The sequence below is a fragment of the Ahaetulla prasina genome, chromosome 2, assembly GCF_028640845.1.
Source record: "Ahaetulla prasina isolate Xishuangbanna chromosome 2, ASM2864084v1, whole genome shotgun sequence".
NCBI lineage: Eukaryota > Metazoa > Chordata > Lepidosauria > Squamata > Colubridae > Ahaetulla > Ahaetulla prasina.
The window spans coordinates 90,807,353-90,823,673 of record NC_080540.1 but is presented as its reverse complement, the minus strand read 5'-3'; the positions used below and the strand labels follow the sequence as shown (position 1 = coordinate 90,823,673).

General features: G+C 39.2%; 1 protein-coding gene across 2 annotated transcripts in view; it reads right to left on the bottom strand.

Moving 5' to 3' along the window:
• TBC1D9B (TBC1 domain family member 9B) overlaps window positions 1-15,967 on the bottom strand; it is a 41,787-nt gene extending 25,820 nt beyond the window's left edge. Inside the window, exons 1-8 of one of the 2 annotated variants that reach the window (XM_058168116.1) lie at window positions 15,692-15,967; window positions 9,660-9,770; window positions 9,217-9,335; window positions 7,497-7,725; window positions 6,902-7,160; window positions 4,031-4,238; window positions 3,621-3,830; window positions 751-903 (exon numbers count right to left, since the gene is read on the bottom strand). In XM_058168116.1, coding sequence (XP_058024099.1) covers window positions 751-903; window positions 3,621-3,830; window positions 4,031-4,238; window positions 6,902-7,160; window positions 7,497-7,725; window positions 9,217-9,335; window positions 9,660-9,770; window positions 15,692-15,809 — 1,407 coding nt within the window. In that variant the 5' untranslated portion in view covers window positions 15,810-15,967. The remainder of the gene's footprint in view (window positions 1-750; window positions 904-3,620; window positions 3,831-4,030; window positions 4,239-6,901; window positions 7,161-7,496; window positions 7,726-9,216; window positions 9,336-9,659; window positions 9,771-15,691) is intronic. The other variant, XM_058168117.1, reaches the window with a different exon arrangement.
• Window positions 15,968-16,321: the final 354 nt, after the last annotated feature.

Here is a 16,321-nt window from a genome sequence, read left to right as displayed (position 1 = left end):
AACAATGGCTTCTTGAGAAAGGGGCAAAGAAACACCTCCCTTAGAGAAGGAACCACCCCCTCTCCCAAGGATGAATTAATCACCACCAGTGCCATAGGGGACTCAATAACTTCTTCCTCACATGATCTACCAATATTGGCCTCTCCCAACCCCTCTAAGTTGGCCGAGGGTTATCCCCATTTTATACATCCCAATTCCCTTCCTAGGTCTCATCCAAGGGAGGGCAACACATCTAGCCATGTAGCATCACCATCAAACAATGTCACAAAGCTGCAACTAGGCAACATGACAAACCCCTACTGGGCACCTTCAGTGCTGGTATCAAAAACAAGCTTACTGCCAGGGCCCACACCAGACTAACCAACAGCTGGGTTGCCCTCCATAGAGGACAGTTTTGCGGTAAGCACTTTCCAGCAAGCTTCCTTCCAAATAGCTCCAGCAAGCTCCCTTTACAAATACCAGACAGTGGGAGCCAGGGAAATATATTATTCTATCTTTTCAAAGCCAACAACCCAAGGAGGAAGACATTTTCAAGATACATATATGGTTTTAGAAGAATAAGTTGAAGTTGCATTAACTTATTTATGGTCTTCACATTTAGATGAATATGTTTGAAATATTTTCCCATCTAAAAATATACCACTTAATACCGTAAGAATTTAATCTTATGAGTTGTTATAATTAAAAGGGTTTTAATTATACTATACACACTGAATTTTCTGAATTGATAAAAAAAAATCATTAATATACCCATTTTATTCCAGAGGATTCTTCTGAATTCGTCCCAAACAATTTCAACAGTCCTTGAGATGCTGTGGGTACCTCATCTGTGCAAATGTTCACAGGCTGATTGTTGAGAGGAGAAGCAGGACTGTCTGCAGGAGGACTGTTAGAAGACATTTCCTAAGAAAGAAATGTACAGCTCAAAACATGTGAAAATACAAGCAAGTTCAACAGCAATCTGAAGGCTACTTGGACTTCTAGTGCAATCAATAATGTTCTAGGAAGACATCCATTATGGCTACAATAAATTATTGATGGCATTCACCCTCATTTAAATCATCTAAGATATTCATAGATTATGGAATACGATCATCATCTATAATACAGAGCAACAGTTCTTTATTCATGATATATGAACCCATTAGGAAGCCATGGTTAACCCTGGAACTCCTATAAAATATAGCAACATAAAGCTCACATTTACAATGTGTTTGTAATTGTATGTGTACCTTACAAATGCAAGGTTTAAATCAACATTTAATAACCAGTGGGGGAAAAATAACTGATAGGTTTATTAATTTCCTGTCACTGTCATTTGAACGTAGAATAACAATGAATTTTCAATCCAGTTTACATGGAAAATAGTTATTTAAGAAACTGCTATTAGTAGGAAATTAATCTAAAATTTCAGCTAGCTTTTCTACTGCTAGCAAAAGTCTGCTGCTGTAGGAGATGACCAGGCTAAGCACGAGGGAGGGGACAAATGCATGATCAGTCACGAGTCTCTTCCAGCCCAATATATATATATCCCTTCCAGCCCATCTTCATTTAGACAGAATGATAGAGTTGGAAGGAACCTTGGAGGTCTTCTAGTCCAACCCCCTGCCTAGGCAAGAACCTCTACACCACTTCAGACAAATGGTTATCCAACATATTCTTAAAAACTTCCAGTGTTGGAGCATTCACAAACTTCTGGAGGCAAATTGTTCCACTAATTAATTGTTCCAACTGTCAGGAAATTTCTCCTTAGTTCTAAGTTGCTTCTACCCATTGCTTCTTGTCCTACCCCATTTCCTTTCTATTCTTAACTCTCACTAATTTCTCTTGACTGTTAATAGTTCAGGTTCTTGCAAAGAGCTTAAGCTTACAATAAAGCTTTATACACATTTGAACTGCCTGGATCTTCTGATTTTCCTGGTGCTGACAGTTGCTTTGCTTTCTTTCATAATCAATAAACAGCAACACTTCTATCTGCGAAAAACAAAACATGTTGGCTAGTAAGGGGCACTTCACTAACATATGGCTACCTTTTTTCCTCAAGACTCGTCACAGCTATCTATTAAGTTATCTGCATATGTAAGCATATGCATGGTAATACTTCTGATAAAGCAAAGTGGTCATTCCTTTGAATGCTCTGTAGAACGCATTGAACAGGCTCAGGGCACATCGTGTGTGGTCCTAGATAAATAAAAGTGAATTGAGAGTAGCAACCTCCAACTTAAATAGCAGTGATTTACACGTAACATATTCCTCCCACAGGCAGGTCATCCTATATGAGACCATATTATGTGCAAATAGATTAATGTGTTCATCCAAGCAATCCAATATTGTTAACAGTGGTGGGTTGCTACCGGTTCGCCCCAGTTCAGGCGAACAGGTAGCAGAGGCAGCGGGAGGCTCTGCCCATCTGCCTGGACATCATCAAATATACGCATGCACAAGAGAATGCACACAAGCAAACCAGTAGCAAAGGTAAGTGAAGCCCACCCAATTATTAAGATATTTAAATTTAGTAGCTGGAGCAGTGGGGTTGTGCAGTGACCCAGAACATACAGTTGTGGTTAATTGGTTGGAGAATGATGGCTCCTGCATGAGGCAGTCTGTGCTGTGATTGATTACTGTGGGTGTGGAGAGTTAGTTTCCCTTTTTTTTCTGTGTGCTCTGTGATTTACCTCATGATGCTCCTGTTTGCCTGACTATTTAGTTTGTTTTATATATTGATACAAAATATATTTATTTGTATAAAACTATAAGTTCGTGTCAGCATCTCTGATTTCATTTGTACACCGGCTGCGCAATTCCCTGACAAATAGTATTTATTCTGTCAGGAATCATTGAGGTCCTCAAATTTACAGATCCCACCAGCACCCTCACTCTTTTAATGAGAGATACTAGCAGTAAACTAGAGCCCCTCTACTCTGGTTTATGAGGCTACCCAAGCAGTTAAATAAGTACCCCATCCACACTTACACTGATATTTCTTTTTATTCAAGGTTTATTTATTAAGCATTATTGGCTTTTCAATGTTAAAAATATATAATTTCAGATTGGTACCACAACGTTGGAAGCTCACTAATGATCAAAAACTTGGCTGCAAAAGAAAGATGAACAGAATGGCCAAAGCAAGCTGGGAAAAACGAAATGGTAAATGAATGAAAACATTTTGAAAGGCCTTTCACGCAGCCACTCGAGACAGCAGAAGAAATCCAGATATGAAGGTGTCCTTGACTTCTGATCATGACAAACAGATCTAAATAGGATTAGAAATCCTTTCTCTAAATAGCCAGTCAGTGCCTTAGTGACAGTCAAACCTGATCCACTGTTCACAAATTCACAGATAAAATTAAGGCAATTCTAAAGACAACATTGAGGGAGCAATGGAATGGAATGTCAATCAGAATGGAATGACTCCATATGCTCTAAACTCAAGCTATTTCCCTCCCCCAGCTACGTTAGATAGATATCTCAGTGGTTTTTCTTCTTGCTCTGGGAACTAAGGCAGGCAATGCTATCTAATCAGTTTGAAGACCTTGTCAAGAATAGAAATAACAGTCAACTGCCAGAATTTTATAAATATTTATAGAAGATCATTTCAAGGCTCATTGCTGGCACTGTACCTCAGAGGCATGGTCACCAATACTCTTCTTTTGCCCTATGTCACAGCATGTTTGCTTTGAAGGAGTCCTCTGTAGGAAGTCAGAAATTCTCTGTACTAGGAAGTCTCGGTCCTTCAGGTTGGCGAAGAGGAAGGTCATTTTGCTTCGAGTGCTGATGGAAAGTGGGCTAGGCAAAATGCTGGAGCTGTCAGCTTTCTCAACAATTGTAACCTACATAGAGGGATACATGGGGTATATCAAGATACGGATCTTGTTTCTGTCACCCCAGAGAATTACTTATTTAACCAATGGACTAATATACTGAAATTCAAAACCAAAATCCTACTATCTTCAAGGAAATCCTTCAAAATTAATCCAATAACTAAATGCTGGACTCTCAAAATAATTCATGATCAGAAACAACTTCTCACCTCCCTAAGTGGTATTATGAGATGACATGCCTCTTCTGCCTTGCTAGCAAAACAGATATAGTTATTGGACACAAACATCTGGCCGAGAATGTGGATTTTATTGAATGGGGTCCACAAAGTGCAGTCTGTGTGCCCATCAAGTCGTTCATCCTTGGGCAATCGAAAAGTAGCACGGTACCATTCATTTTTGGCTCTGGCATCCAGATCCCTAAAGAAAATGAAATATATATGCATACATGCCAATGAGGCATGTAAGAGAAATCCATTTACAGTGTCTTTTTCTAACAAGTCCCCTTCAGATGTGTTGGACTTTTACCTTCAATCACGCCCAATACTTTTTCAATATAGTTTCAAATAAGAACATAGATATTGTCATATTGGACCACTGATTGCCAAAAATCCCTAGTACAGATCCAGGTAATCCTCAATTTACAACTGGTTGTTTAATGACCACTTGCAGTCACAATGGCCTCAGAACAGATGCTTTTTGGCCATTGTAAAATGTCATGCCAGACTCCCCCAGTCCCAGGACATTTCAGATGCTTGGTAACCTGTTTGCATTTATGACTGGATGCTAAATGTCCTGCGACCATGTGCTTGCCATTTGCAATCTTCACTCCCTGCCCCACCATGCCTGGGAGCTTTCTCCATGGTGTTTTACTTAATGACCCATGTGGTTGCTTAATGACCGCAACTGGGAGAGCCAGAATTGCAATCATTGAGAGAAATGGTCGTGTGGCATCTCACATAACAACCACTTTGCTCAATGACCAAGATTTTCAGGCATTATTGTAATCGTAAGTATAGGCTTTTCAGTGTAAGTATGGAACTATAATAAAAAATATCCTTTAAAGAACTGCTGTGATTCCAAAGAAAGAACAATAGCACTGTGAAGATAATATGTCAATGGAAAGATCTGGCTAATATTATAGGACATTTGGTCAGAGAAAGAAAAAGGACACTGCTTAGGGCAACATAAATATTTAGATGGGATAAAAGAGAAATAAGAATAGTTCAGAAATCTGGTTCAAATATATAGGGTATGGGTGAGCCTAATAAGTCACTACATTCTTGGAGAGTATTCATCTGGAAGGACAACCATTTTTGTTTTCCATAGAATTTGTCTTTATAAATTCAAGAGTATATAGCCTGTTCTGTCAATTTTTCCTTTTAGGTTGAATTGTCTTTCTTTGGGGTAAATGCATTAGCTGCAGCATGATTAGACATAGCTACTTTTTCCAGGACTGAACTCAGAGAAAACTAGTTTTGTAAGTTGGCAACAAGAAACTGTATGTAATACTGCCTAAATATATGAAAGATTAAACTTTCTCTGGCCCCAGAAAATCTCAAGTAGAAAAACAAATTAAAAATTATCCAAAAAACCTGTAATTATCCTGGCATGTACATATGAGAGTCAGTCTCTTAAAAGTTGGAAGTCCTACCTTTTTTCTCAGGCATTAGTGCCAGATTATTAACGGAGCCTGAAATGTGCATTTTTGTATTGTGACCTATTTCTGTGGTGACTTTTACTGTATTATGGTTATTGTAATTATTTTTGTTTAATTTAAATTAGCTTTATAACATTAGTCTGTTGCATTATCTGTTTGCTGGCCAGTTATTTGTTTAAGGTGGTCAGCTACGTAAATTATCTAAATAAAGAGAACTGGGGAAAAAAACAGTGCCTTAATTATGGAAGTTCCATATGGGGATTTCCACCCATGACTCCATAGTTAGTAATATAACAAAATTTAGTTGGAACAACAGAAAGAGCAATTCTATTTTCTGGAAATTAATTCCATATCTACAACAAAATCAAAGATTTTATTCAAAGATCCTTGGATTACATGAACAATCAATTTTGGGGATATAAATAGGCTGCATGGGAAGAAGAAAAAGGCAAATTAAAATATCATCTACAACAGGGGGTGTCCAAACTTGGTCCCTTTAAGACTTGTGGACTTCAACTCCCAGAGACCCTCAGCCAGCAAAGCTGGCTGAGGAACTCTGGGAGTTGAAGTCCACAAGTCTTAAAGGGACCAAGTTTGGACACCCCTGATCTACAAGTTTCTTATCTCCATTTTTTCTGGCAGCTCTAGGAAAAATGCAAGGACAGAAATCAACCATGTGTTTATGAGAAACATTGGGAAGAAAATGCAGAAAGTTCAGAGCTTAGTTTGTACTTGAGATTTCAGTCAGACTCGTGTTCCTGCAATTCAGATCAAGAATGGCCCTGAAATAATTGGGCAGATTAGAAAAAACCTCCTTGAATTATTATCTGGTTGCATATTTTCTATTTTTTTTTCATTTGTGAACATGAAAATTGAAAAATTGCATTATTTTTGCAAGTCATACTAAAAAGCACAAAACAGAAGATATCCCATAGAAAAACAGGCAGAAAACAAATGATAAACAAATACACATTACTACCTAATGCCCAGCTTCCCAGTCTTATCAACTTAACATCAACTATCACAGCTGAAATCAATGCTGGATATGTTTTCTTCCTCATTAACTGTGCCTACACCTTTTATGTGTGTATGAATATATGCATCTGTGTACATATACACACTAACCCCAAGTACACCCCATAAGAAATGAAATGCCAGGGAAAAAAACAACATTTTCACACTATAGAAGAAGGCATGTTATTTAGTTATAAAGAGTTATAATTCCCCAGGTTGATGAAAGGCATTCTTTCTGTACATAGAAATATCACTTTCTTTCTTTTGGGAAAACATAGTTTGTTTTTGTTCTTAGTTATGGAAACATTTGAGGCTGTTTCTATTTGGACTGAAGCCAATCAGAAAGTGGCCTACACCTTGTCTAAAGGTGTCCTAAAATCTTGGAAGACAAAAAAACATACATGCTTACCTCTTGAGTGCTGAGATATTCTTGAGTGGCTTACTGGGTTTGGGAAGCAGCATGTCCTCCGTGAAACTTTTATTATCAAATAGTTGACGCATGGCAATGTTAGCCAATTGTTCCATTAATTTGAAGGTCTCATTGATGTTGAGGAACATAGAAAAGTAGAGTTCACTGTCTCTGGTACTCACTTTGATACACTCAGGAAACAGAAGGGTAGCATTCTTCTCTAGCTGTGTTATATCTACCCATTGCACTATAAGGGTCACTGCGGAAACAAGTAAACCCAATTCATCAATTACTCTCATACAAAATTACATGGGAAATCTTTTAAAATAATTTACAGATATTTTAACAATATTGATGTGAAATAGCCAAGTGCCCATTGCTGAACTTTAATAAAGCAATAAGATTAAAAAGATGCATATTTCAGATCCACTCCACTCTATGGGAGAAATATGGGAATTGTGCAATTTACTGTTAGAGCAGTGTGAGTGTTAGTTGCAGTTCTCTAATCAAAAAGCAGGTTGAAAGAGGAAATGCTATCAGATTTAATAAATGTTTGAAACATTAAACAATAAGAGACACCTCATTGACAGGTTACCTTCTTTCCCCAAAAGGAAGGAATAGAAGCAAAGGTGATTAACAGTGAGATACAGCCAGCCCTGTCTTGGGACACGCCCTTTCCAATAACTGCAAGAGTAGTAATTGACAAGTTTCTCTACTTCAGGCATTCCAAACTGCTTGCGCATCTTTAGTTCTGCTTCCTTAAATTTGCCAGGATCTTCTTCTCCCTGTGGCTGTCGATTCTTATTCTCTTCAGCAATAATTCCCTGAAGGAAAAAGCGAGAAGTAAAAATAAGTGTTTTTTTCATTTGTTGCATTAGTTAGCCGTTAAACAAAAATATTCCTCTGGAAATTGTACTTCTTTGTGTGCATGCACAATTTCCCAATGTTCAAAACTCCATATTCAATGCTCTGAAAACTATGTTAGCATATTGATGATTGTTAATAACATTATTGTGGCTTCACACTGTTTATCTACCTGAATCATATATGAATTACATTTATTTCTGTTATATGTCCCATAGATTGTACAGAAACATCTGAAATGCTTCCCTAACTATAAAGAAAGTAGTGCAGGAAGTAAGGGAGCACAAAAGAAGATAACATTTACTGTCACTTTTTTCTGTGAACACACTGGCAACATTAAAAAATGAAATTCTGATGCCTGCTCTCAAAAGAATCTCTCTCTCTCTCTCCATCCATCCATCCACACACACACAGATATTTATATATACACATACATGCATACATACATATTTATATATATATATATTTATATAATGAAGTGATTTGCTCCATTCCAAAGCACCCCATGGGTGACCAAACTCGTTTCACCCAGATGGAGAAATGACAGAGACTCAAGGTTTCGTATGCTTGCAAAGGGGACCGTTTGAAATGGAGCGATTAGCTTTGTTTCAAAGCGCCCCCGTTGCAAGCAGACAAAGCTTCATCTCCCTCTGGGTGAAAAGTGTTTGGGTAGCTACCACCAGCTCCACCCTCTCCATCCTACTGTCTGCTTGCCCATGGCCTCAATTGGGGCCAAGGTCTCGGTATGCCCCGGCCTCCACCCGCCCTGCCAGGAGGGCAAAGAGCCCCAGTGAGGCCAGCAGCAGCATGGGCAGTCATTTGGTGGCCAGCATGGCGTCTGCCACAGCTGAAAAGTGTCCCACCAGGAGCTGAGCCAGTAGGCAGGGTGGGTAGAGGCGGGGGCATGCTGAGATCTTGATCCGTTGCAGCTGCGGGCAAGCAGACAGTAGGATGGAGGGAGGGGGCAGCGGTAGCTGCTCTCCCACTCCCATTGGGCCCACGTTTGCTGCCTCCTGTACTTAAAAAAGACCTGCCCGAAAATAAGCCCAAGTACTTATTTTCAAGCCCAAAAGAAAATAAGACTGGGTCTTATTATTGGGAAAACACGGTAATGGGAAAAAAAGAATACGGAAAAGAGTAAGAATACGGGCGAAGGAAGAATCAACAAAACTCAAAAAGATTTTTCCTTCCTAATGAAGGTTGACATATAGCTATAGCACTTTAATTACACAGTGAAATATTAAAGCAATTAACTAGAAGCTTCAGGCAAAGTGATACAGTAGTAAGCAATCTCTAACCATTTCAAGGTGGTCCTTGAAAAATTCCTATTTAATGTAGCCTATACTATGAATATCTGTCCCACTGAGTTTTACATGGAGGTTTAAAATATGTAGCTCTCAACAGTTCGTCTTTCATTTATTAAGGAATGTGGCAAGAAGAACGCCTCTTACATGTATTTTACCCTTGACAAAGGTAGTGATATCTTCTTCACTGTCAAAGATTGCAAGAGTCTGGAGCAAATTATTCTCTAGCCATTCCCAATGGCTTGTAATTTCCTGACGGTTTGAGCCTAGACAGAGATTAAGAGAATCTTAATTAGATTAGATTAAGAGAGAAGATATAAACAAAGCTTTCCTATAATAAAAGTGACACATATATAAAAGGATGAAAATGTTTATATTAAACAGTCATTTATCAAGTCATTTTCTTTTAAATTTCTATTCAGATCAGGAGTTTTTGTCCCTCGTTTAATTAAACAGTCCTAAATTAAAGGTCTGCGTTTCCATGCCAAACACCCCTAATATATGAGTGGCTGAAACTGGGCAAAACAGGAAATATTCATCAGTTTGTGTTTAAAATCTCTTTGCTTGCCTAGTTAGGTATCAGAACTTACCACAAGCCACTGCCCAATATATCTGAGAATCCTGTGTTTGATGCAAGATCCTATAAGGAGCAACTCTAGCACTGGAGTCCAAAACTACATCCAAAGTTCCCACGAGTAGTCCTAAGACAAATGCAGAAAAGAATATTATGGACATTATCTAATTAAAAGAAAATGCAATGTAATCATTTATATTGAACATAAAATTTTAAAAGACAGTAAATTATAAATTTGAAAATATGTGGACCCAACTCTAATTGGATGTTCCAATGTTGAGAAAAAAACCAGCTTGAAACAGTTACTGTCGGCAATTTATATGTTTCATTTTTAAAGGAAATAATATCAGTGGGGATGAAAGATTTTCCCTTGTGCAATTGTGGTTCTGATATGCAAATTATTAAATATATTCTGCAAGATTGCCCACAACATGCGTTTTTTGGTTCCCTAGAAGATCTGCATGAAGCAAAGTCAGAGGCGATCGCCTAGATAGCTGAATTGAACATCCAGTTATGAGCCCATTGCTGTACCCCCGTAGAAGTTTTATATAAAATTATGTGGGTTGTGTGTATATGTTTACTTCTCTTCTGTCACATTCTCATCATATGCTAAATAAATAAAGGAAATTATTTGCTTTCGTCTGGCATGACCAAGAGAGATGGTGCAATCCATTCTCTTTGATATGTTCAAGCTGAAACTAGACTAGTGTTTTTCAAATTGGCAACTGTAAGATGCATGGACTTCAACTTTCAGAACTGGGAGTGCAGGATAGGGAATTCTGGGAATTGAAGTCTGTCCATTTTAAATCTTGAAAAACACTAGTCTAGACAATCTTCTGCCAAGGTCTTTTTAACTTTGGAATCCTGCATTAAGCAAGACATTGGGCTCAATAGCTTAAATGGCCTTTCCAATATTTTGATTCTATGCTATTAGGAAAAAAATTGAGGGTACACTGAGTTTTAAAGAATAATTATTCAAAATTCTGTGAAAATGTTCACATAGCTGACAATAAATTTTGCACTGCTATGAAGACAATTTTCTAGCAAGTAATATCTGATGGAAGAAACTGTCCAAAGCAGGATGGGAGTTTCTGGAACATGGGCCAAACGCAGCTTATAAGAACTCCTCTATAACTGAACTCTATTTACTACAGCAATTTGATTTTTAGAAAATATTCAACCAGAACCTTTCTAAAACTTATAAAAAAAATGGGGAACAACGTTCAAATGTAGCAGTACAGCTTCCTCGCTATACCATATGAGATGTTGACTGGAGTTGTGATTTATAATTCAGTTCAATGATTGCCATAAAATGTCAGCCTTACCAGATAGGAAACACAAGATAAATTAATTGTAAAACTACTTTAACAGAATCTTGCATATCTGAAAGTAAAATGCTCCTGCCATCATCTTTACAACTTGACAATTTAGTGAGGGCTCCTTCTGAGCTTCTTGCTCCATCCATTATGGGCTATGCTGTCTCTTATCTGATCTTTTTTAAATAAGGAATTATTTGCCCCTCTCCCAAGGTCTTTCTCACATACGATTATAGACAATGATTTCCACTAATGTACAGTGACTACAGATATACAAGTCACTAATAAACAAGAATAACCAAGGATTATTAGATTAGGAGGCAATTATTGCATAGATAATACCTACTGATATGTTAAATGTATGTTAATAAAGCTCCATCTCCAATTTGAATTCAAACAAACTCCTTTTTGTATTTGCCCACATGGAATTTCTACACTCAGCTGCTGATGACCAATTAAATGTATGCTTAATTCAAAAAAGATGGATTTACTCATCACACTAAACCAAAGTTTAGTACAATGTATGGTCCAGTGATCAATCTCCCAAGACAAAATGGATGTTTTTTTCATTTTCAAATGCATTAAATCCACAAATCTTCCAGAAGGTCCCTATTTAGGAGGCCTAGTGGTGAAGATGCTTGCCTCCGACTCAAAAGATTAAGAGTTGAATCCTAGATAGCAGCACATGTTTCTCTCCTAGGGTGCAAAGAAAAAATATCTGCTGCAAATTCTGAACTCACCACAAGCACTAGGAAGGACATTTCATGTCTCTGAGATTAGATTAGAGAAAAGGGAATTTCCAGTAACTGCTGAAAATATTTATTCAATGGTAGGGTCATTTACTAATGAAGCAAATAACTAGTAAACTATTTACAAAATAGTCAAACAAAGCAGTTGTGAAACAAATAAAGCATCTGTAAACAAGCCGTACATGTAATCTATTCAATGCTGTATTCATCTGGAGTTTTTCAAATGAAATTGAGATTTAATAAATTAATCATTAAAATCTGTAAGATATCCTGAAAATAACCTCTTATGGCACAATAAAATTAACATACATTATCATCACATAAGTTTCTTTGGATAACTAATGACATCAACATGATTACATTACAAAACCAGTACTTGCTGCCTTGGTTTCCATTTCCACAATTACCATATTTTTCGCTCTATAAGACACACTTCCCCACCCCCAAAAAAAGATGGACGGTGCCAGTCCTTTGGTGAATAGCAGCTGGGCTGCCACAGCGGGGTCCTTTTACAGTGCTGAACCCCATTTCTTCTGTCTTTGTCATTGCCTGCCTCTTCTGTCTCTTTTCTGCAGTACAGGAGTCAATAGGCAGATCTGGCACATGAGAGGACACCTATCTGTGGTCCTCTCAGGCGCCACCTGATATTGTTTTTTCTTGTTTTCCTCTTCTAAACCTAGGTGCATCTTATGGTCAGGTGTGTCTTATGAAAAATACAGTATTTTTTGAAACAGAGTTTATAAGAAGAGACTTGCAACCACAATACTTATTACTTCATAACAGAAAACTTAAATATTCAGTGGATTGTTTTCTCTACCCAAATAAATTCAATTAAGTACACATAGAAATAACTGTTTTACTACAGCACTATTATGGGCATGAGTATGATTCAGTATATCTTGATAGATGTTTTGAGAAACTTTTTGTATACACTGCATCCTAAGGACAGAATATTTCCATGACATTTTCCAATGGTATACTAAACCAGATTAGTCAAAGATCTGTCTAAATTTTAGTCACCCCAGAATGATTTAACAAATGGCAATATTCCAATATACACCTCTAAATGGCTGTCATGGTAGCATATTAGCCATTTTGAAAGCAATTTAATAGCAATAGCACTTAGACTTATACACCGCTTTAGAGTGCTTTTACAGCCCTCTCTAAGCAGTTTACAGAGTCAGCATATTGCTCCCAACAATCTGGGTCCTCATTTTACCCACCTCAGAAGGCTGGAAGGCCGAGTCAACCTGGAGCCTGGTGAAATGCGATTTGCCAAACTGCAGGCAGCGGCAATCAGCAGAAGTAGCTGCAGTACTGCATTCTAACCATTGCGCGACGGTTTGCATGCGATTGGGTGTTTGTACGTGTGTCTTTGAATCAGTGTGGGCTCGACTGCCTGGTCAGGCCACTGCAGCTTTCTTGCAAAATTTCCCAAAAGTAGTTTGCCATTGCCTCCTTCGTAGGGCTGAGAGTCACCCAAGATCATTCAGCTGGCTTTGTGGCAAAGCCAGGACTAGAACTCCTGGGTTTCTAGCCTAGTGTTTTAACCACTGTATCAAACTGCCATTTTAGTATTAGATGAGTGACATACCAATTCTCCTTTTATGTGTGTGTTATTTTTTTAAACTACCTTGGAAATTTATTCAAGATAATAAAACTTGCAAGACTATTCCTTGTCTCTGAATAACATCCCCTGCCACCCAGAGCTGCACTGTCCTGACCTTGTCTGCCTTCAAGGAATTTACCTTAAAGTAGGGCCTCTAGGTACTTACATTATTAATACAGTTAAATATTGTGAAATTATTTGCCCTCACCTGATCCATAGGCTAATGGAATTTTGTTTTAATTCTTATACAGTTTTAACCCTTATTAGAACTTAAGAACTGTACATGAGTCAAGTATATGGCTGTAACGGCTGACATTATAAAAATCAAAATTAAAATTACAAAATATAAAATTACAAACTCACTCTATCAGAAGATAGAGAGTTCATTATTAGTTCATTGCTGCCTATAAGGAACATATTTACAAATATGGAATCTAAACCTAAAATATAGACATTTTTATTTTATTAACATCCCACATCTTCTACACAAGTTTAAGCTGGTGTGTGTAGTTTTCCTCATCCTATTTCTCTCCACAACAACCCTGTGAGTTAGGTTGAGTTAAGAAAGAGAGATCAGCAAAGTCACCCACAGAATTCCCATTTTGAGAATGGACTAGATTTCTGAAGGAAAAAAAAAACCTCTTGTTTAAAGTTATCTACATTGTATCTGTGACTTTCTAGTTTTATATTATTATTATTATTATTATTATTTATTCGATTTTTATACCGCCCTTCTCCCGAAGGACTCAGGGCGGTGTACAGCCAAAGTAAAAAACGAATGATACAATATACAATTAAAACACAGATTAAAAAACTTATTATAAAATGGCCTAAAAAACTTTAAAATATATAAAACTAAAAAACCCTTAAAATTAATATTAAAAATTTAAAACCAGTAAAATTTAAGCCAGCCCCGCGCAAATAAATAGATATATTTTCAGTTCGCGGCGGAAGGTCCGAACGTCAGGTATTTGGCGTAAACCCAGGGCAAGTTCGTTCCAGAGGGTGGGAGCCCCCACAGAGAAGGATCTTCCCCTGGGGGCCGCCAGCCGACATTGCTTGGCGGACGGCACCCTGAGAAGTCCCTCTCTGTGAGAGCGTACGGGTCGGTGGGAGGCATAAGGTAACAGCAGGATATTGTTACAGAAACACAGAAAACTGATGGCAGGAACAGACCTGGTGGTTGAGCTCTTTGAGTTTTTGGTTTATATGTTTGTTATGTAGTTTGTTTGTCCGTCCGTCCATCCTTGATTATCTATATCATATTTGTGAATTTCTAGTGCCAAGGAGTTCATTTTAGCTATAGACACTGTGTGCTATTCAGAAATTTCTTGGGTTTTTTTACTGCTTCTTCTTTTTTGCCCACAACCACGCACCTCTCAAACAAAATGCATTTGAAAAATTAAAGACTGAAGTTAAAAAACAACAACAACACTGGGTAAGTATTGTTGATTGGCGGTGGTAGGAATCATCAACATGAAGGCCTTTTAAGCTAATGAAAATAGAATCTTTTGAAATGGGTAGCTATAACAAATCTAAATAACACTTCTGCAGTTCAAAGCTTCTGTTTTAAAAAGAAAACCTGAACTTTTAGGTTGAATCTAATCTTATTATCTCTGAAAATAAGATCTACGGCAACCCCAGATATTCCCATTTCTAAGTGACATATAACCTCCTTTTTACATGAACTGCATGGAGCCTGAAGGAGAAGCCCACCAGAACATCTCCCTTATATATTTCTGGGTAGATGCCTGGTACAGCATAACCTAAGGCAGGGGTCTCCAACCTTGGCAACTTTAAGCCTGGCGGACTTCAACTCCCAGAACCCCCCAGCCAGCAAAGCTGGCTGGGGGAATTCTGGGAGTTGAAGTCCGCCAGGCTTAAAGTTGCCAAGGTTGGAGACCCCTGACCTAAGGAACCCAACAGAATAGAATACCAGCCTTCCAAAGGAAGGCCTGACGGACATTCTGAAAAAGAAGAGGATGCCAATCACTATAAAGCCTTGGTGGCACATCATTAATCCTTCAAGCCTGTCAAAGGAAAACGAAACGTTTGCGGGTCAACACTTTTTTCCTCCAGCCAGAAGCATCTCCAGAAAACCGACTGGAGGGTGAGGAGAGATCTTGCCAACCAAAGCGTTAGAAAAGAGGCCCGAGGCAGCTGCTCCTCCGTGTCAGGCTTCAACCCTTCCGTGCAGACCGGGTGGGCGGGCGGGCGAGACCACCTACTCAGAGGATGATGGCAAGGCGGTTTCCCTGAACCTAGGCCCCGGCCGTTCCGCATGCCGCCTCCTTCTCTCAGGGCGGACCTTTCGGGGCCACGGCCATACTGGCGGCGGCCGCTCCCTCCCTGCCTGCAGCCCGACTCCACTCACCCGTCAGGCCGCCCCCTTTGCCGTGGCCCCGCCGCCGCTGCTGGAGGAAGAAAGGGTTGGCCCGCTCGGTGATCCACAGCGCGTTAGCCAGCAGCACCTCTTCGGGGCTCAGCCACATGGTGATGGCGATGCCGCTGCTGCTACCGCTGCGGCCGCGCTGGCCCAGCCACCGCCACCGCCCTCCACCGCCCGGGCTGGCTCCCCTCTCAGAACCGGCGCTCGGGCCAGCGGTCACAGGTGGTCACGGGGCCGCTTACGCTGCCGTCAGGACGAGCAAGTTCGGCGGCGTCTGTCGGCGGCACCCCCTAGCGGCGCGGCTGGCACAGGGCAGCCCAGGAGGCCGGGCCTTCTTCTCTCTCCCCTCTTCCTTCGTTGATTTATTTTCATTTAATTTGTCGAACACGTACTAGATAACACAGGTATAAGCAGAAACATGGACGTGAACTAGGAATGAGTACAAGTAAATGGGGACAGTAGGACAAATTCCTTGTGTGTCCCATCACACTTGGCCAATAAAATTCTATTCTATTCTATTCTATTCTATTCTATTCTATGACAGGGACGGTAGGCATGATGGTGCTCTCTTATTGCGGCCAAACAAACCCCGGCATTGGGGACGTATATTTTTCT